Genomic DNA, 8,132 nt, shown 5'->3' with positions numbered 1-8,132 from the left:
ATCCACCTACTTTGCGGTGCTAAAATTCTTTTTCAGTGACCCTCCTTCCCCAATAGATTATGACTTCTTGAAGGTAAGAATTATATCTTTGTCACATAGTAGATGTTCCATAAATATCTGCTAAATTTTGATGTATTGAAAACGTATTCTCCAATCTTCAGACGTTCAAAGTCTTCAGGAAAAATAAAATATTCAAACAATTTATTAAACTGCCCTGTGGCAGAAACTTTCAGTGAAGTGTGTGCACAGCATTATGAGAATTCTGGTGAAAAAGCTATACATCTTCTGGTTTGGAGGTGTTTACCCTGGAATCTTCTTAGAGGCTTGACATTTGAGCTGTCCCTTGAAAAATAAGGAAAAGGTTGCCACTTAAACTGTGATAGGGATTCTGAGCTGAGGGAATTTAGCACCAAGACAGAAACCGAGAGGGTAGGGCCATTAGCACTCCAGTGGGTCTGGTGTGGCTGCAGTGTAGGGTTCATGCCAGGGAGTGGTTGTCAGGAGGCTGGAAAAATATGCTGTAGGCCTGTCAGCCCTCCTAGCCTGGACTTCACAAGTTGAGCAAGAGAGTGACACAATGAGATTTGTATTTTACTCTGCTCTCAGTACCCTCTTCAGCCCTGCCCCCTCCTAACATAAATGTTGACCATGTAAGAGAGTTAACCAGAGCCATAAGTATGATGTGTGGACAAAGGCCAAAGGAACCTGAATCCTCATAAGAATCAACATGAGACCCAGGACTGTGTTCTAACCAGTGAGCCATCTGTCAACACCAGTGCTATGCAAATCACACACTGAAACAGATGTCAAGAATGTGGTAGAACCAATAAAGCTGGTTTCTTTGGAAAGCCAGCAGCATTCACTTGAAGATCCCAGGCCTCCATGAAGCCCTCCCTGATTTTCCCAGCCCAAGGAAATCTCTCCTTTGAAATTCTCTGCAGCGCTTAATTTTGTACTTAGGACACTTTGAAAATTTTTTCTTGCATAGTGGTTGTTTTGTCCTCATTCCTGGTACCACCTTTTTTCTCTTTGTCTCATTTTGTTTTAAGTAGGCTTCACACCCAGTGTGGAGCTCAAGGTGAGACTTGAACTCGTGACCCTGAGATCAAGAACTGAGCTGAGATCAAGAGTAGGACAATTAACCAACTGGGCCATCCAGGCGCCCCACTCTCTGTCTCATTTTAAAAGCTTATATCTAATATAATGCAGCTTTGAAAGACACCTTGGGGGGCGCCTGGGTGGCGCAGTCGGTTAAGCGTCCGACTTCAACCAGGTCAAGATCTCGCGGTCCGTGAGTTCGAGCCCCGCGTCAGGCTCTGGGCTGATGGCTCAGAGCCTGGAGCCTGTTTCTGATTCTGTGTCTTCTTCTCTCTCTGCCCCTCCCCTGTTCATGCTCTGTCCCTCTCTGTCCCAAAAATAAATAAACGTTGAAAAAAAAATTTAAAAAAATAAATAAATAAAAAAAAGAAAGACACCTTGGGAGCAAGATAAGGTATACATCAATCAGCAACAAATCTCATTAGACTTTAAGTTAAGATGAATTATTAGATGGTAAGTTTCAAGAAAGGTGAGGTCACAGCGCACTCACCCTTGTAAACCCCACAGCACTAGGCAATAATATGTTTGCTGAATAAATCGATGTTGTGATGAAAATATGGTAAGGTAAAAACATTCTTTGACTTTTAAAAAAAGTTGATATTTATAAATTTTTTTCCTTGAAAATCTCTCACTAGGGTACTTATATAGTTGTTTATCTTTATGCTTTCAAATTTAATTTCTCCTAACCATGCCCCCACCGTCTGTGATCGTTGTTTTTTTCTTGATTTGATTTGCCAAAGCTTCAACTATTATAAAGGTCTTTTTGGAAAAAAACAACCTGTAGAGTTATGTATTATACATATCTTTCGTATGTTTTCTAATTGAACAGAGTTATATTTATTTCAGCAAAATTATAAGGTAAAACTATAAAGAAAGAAGTATTTGACACTCATTTGAAACACAATTTTCTAAAGAAGGAAGTCAATAGTAATCAGCATAAGTACAATAACTTATAAAGATTTGTTGATATTTCAATGGTGAAAAATAACCAGAAGAAACACAAAAATACTGTGAAAATACATCACTGACATTGCACATGAAAACATTCCATAAAATATTAACAATTTCCATATGGAAATTTAATTTTTCAGCTCTCTTTGAATTTACATTCTGAAATCTTAATGTTCTACTGCAATTTACAGAGTAGCCATTCTCTCATTCCATGGACCCACAGAGATCAGAACCATCACAAACAAATAAAAGGAACACTTCCTGTTAGAGATACAGCACTTCAAGGCTAATGTTTAATCTTAATTGGCAACAAGTTTAGTGCAAATTAAATTATATTTTTAGCAGCTTAGAAAATTCCCGGTGGGGAAGCATTTACCTCTTAACCCTTATTGCTTCCCCAGAATGTGAACATTGGCTCTTCCATCCTATTGAAAACTACTAATGCTGATTTTGCCATTTGTTACACAGGGAGTTTCCATGAAAGATGATTTCAGCAACTATGCAAATGAGCCAACAGTTTTTACATTTGGAAAGTTTCCCTTAGGTTGATTTATTTAAAAAAGCAGAGCCTGAATGCCAGTCATAACTGGATCCTACCTAACTGCTTCTCTAATCGTGGAGAAGAGATACAAATAAGGTATTAATCATCTCACATATTAGCCACCTTAGGTTGAATTCAAAGGAAGATCTGAAGATAGGGCTGAGGAATCTTAAAAGAAGTTCCACTCTCCAGTAATAATTTTATTTCATTGATTTGGAAAGAAAAAAAGAAAGAAAGAAAGAAAGAAAGAAAGAAAGAAAGAAAGAAAGAAAGAAAGAAAGAAAGATTAAGAAAGAAAGAAAGAAAGAAAGAAAGAAAGAAAGAAAGAAAGAAAGAAAGAAAGAAAGAAAGAAAAAGAAAAGAAAGGGAAAGAAAGAAGAGGGAAGGAAGAAAGGAGGGAGGAGGGAGGGAGGAAGGAAGGAGGAAGGAAGGAAAGAAGGAGAGGGAAGGAGGAAGGGGAGGAGGGGGAGGCAGGGAGGGAAGGAAGAAAGAAAAAGAGAAAAAGAAGAAAATAGGAGCCATCTGATTTCAAACCTGGTGCTTTCCACTCAGCCAGGATTTATTCTCCAAATGAATGGAGGCCAGAGAGGTACTAGCCAGAGGATTTTGTTTGAGCTTCCTCAATCCCTTGAATTGCCTCCCTTTTTCTTAAACATCTGTTCTCTCTGTAGTCAAGGCCTGGGGCTGCTGCTTCGAAAACCAATGTGGCTCACTGTGCCCAGATCTGTGGTGACAAGGAAAGAGGAAGACTATTTACTGGGTTTTAAGTCTGACTCTGCCCTGTGTCTAGGTTTCAATGGCCCAAAGACTTGAGCTGTCAGAAAGTTTGGGTGACCCCTAAGGTCCAGGATGTGCTGACACGAAATCCAGGCAGGTAAACACGAGGTAAACCACGTCAGACGATCTCTTCCTTACCAACGCCTCAGCAATTTTTCTATTCCCCCTGAATTTTCTCAATGAACACCTCAAGGATGTGCTGGTGTGTGGTGTGTGGCTGCATGTTCAAAAGAGGGGCCCACCTCAGTCACTGTACTCTTCTCTTTCCCTTGGATTGGGGAATTTCTCATACTGGTTGGCCAATTTCCATTTGCTGTGCTGACTTTTGAGTAGTGCAGCAAAGGAAGACTTCCGGGTGATATTTCTAGATATTTCCCGGCTCTTGGCCTTCCTGGTGGGGGAAGAGCTTCGGACTAAAGGATAGACAGGAAAAATGGGCCTTCCCCGAGGGGCTTCCAGTAGCTGCCATACCTCCCCAGAGGTATTACTGGTCAGATACTGCCATGGCTTCTTCCCACTGCTGTCCCGGACATTGACCCGAGAAGCCAACCTCTGCACTAGCACTTTGATGACCCCCTGGTGGCCGTGAATGGCTGCAAGGTGCAGAGGGGTATATCCACAACTGGACTTCACATTTACATCAAGAGTAACCCCGGCTTTCTGTGCACTAGAGACAAAGTCCTGAAGGGCCCTGAGGTCACCATGTTTGGCTATCCAGTGCAAGGCCGTGTATCCAGTCAAGAAGTCTTTGTGCAGAGCCAGCTGGGGGTCCTCCCAAAACAAAGTCAACACGTGAATCCAAGAGCCACTGGCAAGCTTCACGATCCATTCATGCTCCCTGGCATCTAGGGGGACCAGAGATGACTTGTGCTCAGGTCTGTGCAGGACCAAGGCTGCAGATTCCTCCCCACCCTCGGCCCAGGGGGTGTGAGGACGCCACTCAGCAGCAGCAGCAGCCTTAATGTCTGCAGGTTGTGGTGTCAAAGCAGCATCCACTCTTGGGCTGGACACTGCTCCTGCCTTGGAGGGTTTCCTGGACCGTGGTGGGCGACGAGTCCTTTTCAGCAAGTCCTGCTCAAGACACTCCTCATCGGAAGAAGACAATTTGGCTCTCCCTGCCTGTGAGCTCCTCCTGAGGGCTCTCCTTAACTTAGGAGTTGGCCAGGGGAAAGACTCCTGGGGGTGGCCTACAAGGCCATTAGCCTTTGTCGAGACCTGCTGAGAGGTGTGACCATCCCCTCTGTTTCTGAGGCCCTGAGGGCTCCTGCTGGGACTGCCCTCTTTTGGAGAAAGGCCCCCAGCCGGATCCCTGAGCTTTCTCCAATCTGGGGTTCCCAGGGTAACTTGCAGCCCCTCTTCAGAACCCCCTGGGGATTCTTTGGGCCCACTGCTGCTCTCCTCGCTGCCATGGCTCTCTTGGTCCACAAAGTCATCCAGATCTTGGAGGGACAGCTGACTACGAATGCTACGAAAGATTGTCAATGGAGTATTCTGGGGACAGGATTCCAGAACAACAGGAAGGAGAGAATGAGATGAAAGAGAGGGGTCTAGAGGCTCTGAGTTAGGTTCTGGGACACAGAAGTTGGGCTCAGATGCTATCTGGGGGAAATTGTCCGGCAGCACTGACCAGGCTCTGATGGGTCCTTGGTTCCGGGCCTTGGGTATCTGGGGATGTCTGGCCACCCATTCCCAAGTGCGCTGTTGCTGCTGCTGCAGGATGGAATAATGCAGAGAGCTCGGGGTCAGCAGCTCTGGCTGGTCTGCAGGGGAAGTAGGGAGGGACAGGAGAGGAGGCGGCCAAGCCCCACTTCCAGCAGCCTCGACGGTTGCAGGAGGAGAGCAGGGCGCTGTGGGCACCGGTGCGTGCTCAGCGGGCAAGCCTTCCGGCTGCTGCCCGGGAGGCTCGCGATCATCCCGAGCCAGCGGGACACGCGCCGGCTTGTCCCCGGCGGTGGCGGTGGTGGTGGCGGGGTCTGGGACTGCGCCGAGCACCTGCTCGCCCGGGAGTCCCTCCAGGCTGTTTTGGTGGCATTCCCAGCAGCAGCGGCCCTGCGTCTCCACAGCCGCGCACCTCGCTCCGGCCCTGTGGCCAGAGCCGCCCCTCCGCCCGCCGCCTCCCCGGGCTGCCTCCCGGGTGCGGCTGGCGGTGAGTCCATTACAACCTGCGTGGGCGGCTGGGGCTGCGGCACCTGCTGGCTCCTCCTCTGGCCCCTTCTCGTGCCGCCGCCTCCTGGGCGGCTGCGGCGGCGGATCCCTTTGGCGCGCGCCTCGCGGGGAACAGGGAGCAGCTCTCCCTGTAGGGGCGGCGGCAGCGGGCGGGTCGCGGGGTCGCTGCAGCCCCTCCTCCCCCAAAAGGTCCCTGTACCTCCTCTTGAGCACCACATACTTGGTGCCGTCGGGGTCCTGGCGCACTGCGGCTACCGAGTTGACGAAGCCCTTGAAGAGCTCGCGGCGGCGCTGGTGTTGGCTGGGGGGCGCGTCGGGGTCTCGGAGAAAGCTCTTGAAGTGGCCCAGCAAGGCGGCGTTGGTCACTCTTCCTCCAGCCTGGCACAGAAAATCCAGTAGTGCCTCCTGGCTCAACTCTCGGGCCATCGCTGCCTTGTCGTCCCCTGGCCCCGGGTGTCCGCGCCCTCCCAGCGCTCTCCCCTGCCTGCGGTGTGTCACCTGCGCTCGGGGCGGCGCCACCCGCCTCCATCAGCCGTGGAGGGCGGCGCTGCTTGCAGTCCCGGAGCGCGCCAAGAGCGCGCGAGGCCCCCGGGCTGAGCCCCCGCACGCAGTCCGGGCGGGAGAGGGCGGTTCCCCCACCGCCCCTGCGCGACGCGGGCCTCTCCCAGCGAGTCCCCGCAGCGAAAGTTCCCGGGATAGGTCGGAATCGGTTTCACCTGCGCCCCGGCGACGCCTCTTCCCTGGCTCTGGAGGAAGGGCCCGGCCCGCCTCCTCCTGTCCTTCCGCCCTCTGAGGTCTCCCCGGCCCTGCCACCTCTCCCAGATGAGTCAGGCTGGTCCCAGCCAGAGACAGCTCGGTAGGTGAGTCGCCAGCCAGAGGCAGCCGGCAGCGAACCTCTCTGCAGGACGCGGAGCCCCTCCCGGGCCGGGAAATGGAAAGCAGGTAAGCGACCGGCCGCTCCTTTGGGTCTCGGCCACATAGAAACGAAAGCAAGGAAAACCCGTTCCTGCGCAGGTCATGGCGAAAGTCGATGGGTGGGGAAGAAGGTGTAAATTTACTGGCATTCTGCGGTCTCCCAAAAAGGTGCCTTTATTAACGCTCTGGGGTAGTAATTTCAGATTCCCTGAGGTGGTATTGAAGTCGTGGTATTGAAGACTTTGCGTCCCAAATAAGCCTTCCTTGATCTGGACACACTGCCCCGGCTTCTCCTCCGGCACCAGGCTGCAAGAGATCTAAATACACCTAAGTCTGTACTGAAAGGAGAAATCATGCTGAAAGTTGCCGGTTGGTTTCGGCCTTTCTTTGCCTTAGTAATTGTCTCACGTTTAGGAAAAATCAGATAGTTGATTGCCCCAGCAGCTTTAAGGGAACAGGAACTATGCAGTTAAGGTATTTGTTGTCTATTGTTACCTTGCTTCTATTTACTCCAAAGTTTGTGAACAGAAGAGATTTTTGTACAGTCCCTTTTGTGTTGGCCTGAGTGGTGTTTCTTGTCTTTCCTCTCGGAATGTAAGGTTTCTCCCCACACGTTGAAGCCTATTAAGGTGCACGTTACAAGCTTGCCTACTTTAACCCCACTGCTCCCAACCTTAGTTAGAATGGCGGCTTGACTCTCATTCTCCATTGAGAGCCTGCAAACTTCCTAATATCCAGTCCATTTGTCGATTGGAGCTGTCTTTTTCATTGGCCTCAAGACTGTGGAATTACAGTGCTTTTCCTAACAACTGCTTTCCCCTTCCATTCCATCTGTTTACTCTCTTTAATTGAGGTCTTTGAGTGGAGGTCTTTCTTGTTTGCCGGTTCTGTTTCCATGCCCAAGATACTTTTATTGTTTTACCTGTGTGTGTGCCTGTACAGTTCCATGCCCTCCCCCACTCTTTCCTTCAGCTGTATTTCCTATTATAAAGTCTCTAGCTCCTGCCCTGTCAAACCACTTTTTTCTCCTATACTCCCCACTTATCTTTGCACTTTTCCTTCTGCTCTACTATTTTCGGTGGTTTCATGAGTCCCTATCCTTTTTGCCTAAGGGAGGGTGTTGAAAGTATGTTGGCCCGACAGTTGTCAACACGGACCAATCTTCGTGACTGCCAGGCACATGAGCTTTAAGTTCCCAGTAGTACCCTGGTAGTTTTCCATGAATGAATTGGAAGCCTTCGCTTTACATTATCTAGGTCAGAATGAAGAACTGGGAACAATTTTTGTCTGTTTTTGGCATTTTCAAATGCCAATGGTGGTTCAAACCCAACACTGGGTTGAGAGGGGGATAGTGCTTTTTGCTGAGGTGGAACATTAACATCAAGTTTTTCAGATGATTATTGAAATAAAAGTTTTGTATTAAACTTCAGCTTCCTTTTGTGTTTATTTCCTGGTGTGGAGTTTTGATGGGACTGAGGTGTGTGTATGCCTAGGGCAGGAAGGAGTCCAAATGGTAAGCGCAGGTGGGCGTTTTAGAGCAGAAAGTGGAAAGAACCATTCCCCCCCCCCCCCCCGCCCTTTGATATTTCTCAAAACTTCTGGTTAAACAAGGGGTCTTGGGGCACCTGGGGGGCTCAGTTAAGCATCAGACTTGATTTCAGCTCAGGTCATGATCTCACAGTTG

General features: G+C 49.0%; 1 protein-coding gene across 1 annotated transcript; it reads right to left on the bottom strand.

Annotated features, from left to right (window-relative positions):
* Positions 1-2,989: 2,989 nt before the first annotated feature.
* Positions 2,990-6,653, bottom strand: SOWAHB (sosondowah ankyrin repeat domain family member B). The gene has a single exon (XM_011281731.4). It carries the CDS (start codon positions 5,957-5,959, stop codon positions 3,611-3,613), a length of 2,349 nt encoding a protein of 782 aa, XP_011280033.1. The 5' UTR covers positions 5,960-6,653; the 3' UTR covers positions 2,990-3,610.
* Between the last annotated feature and the right edge of the window lie 1,479 nt (positions 6,654-8,132).

This window comes from Felis catus, chromosome B1 (genome assembly GCF_018350175.1).
Source record: "Felis catus isolate Fca126 chromosome B1, F.catus_Fca126_mat1.0, whole genome shotgun sequence".
Lineage (NCBI taxonomy): Eukaryota > Metazoa > Chordata > Mammalia > Carnivora > Felidae > Felis > Felis catus.
This window is presented reverse-complemented; position numbering and strand designations above follow the sequence as displayed.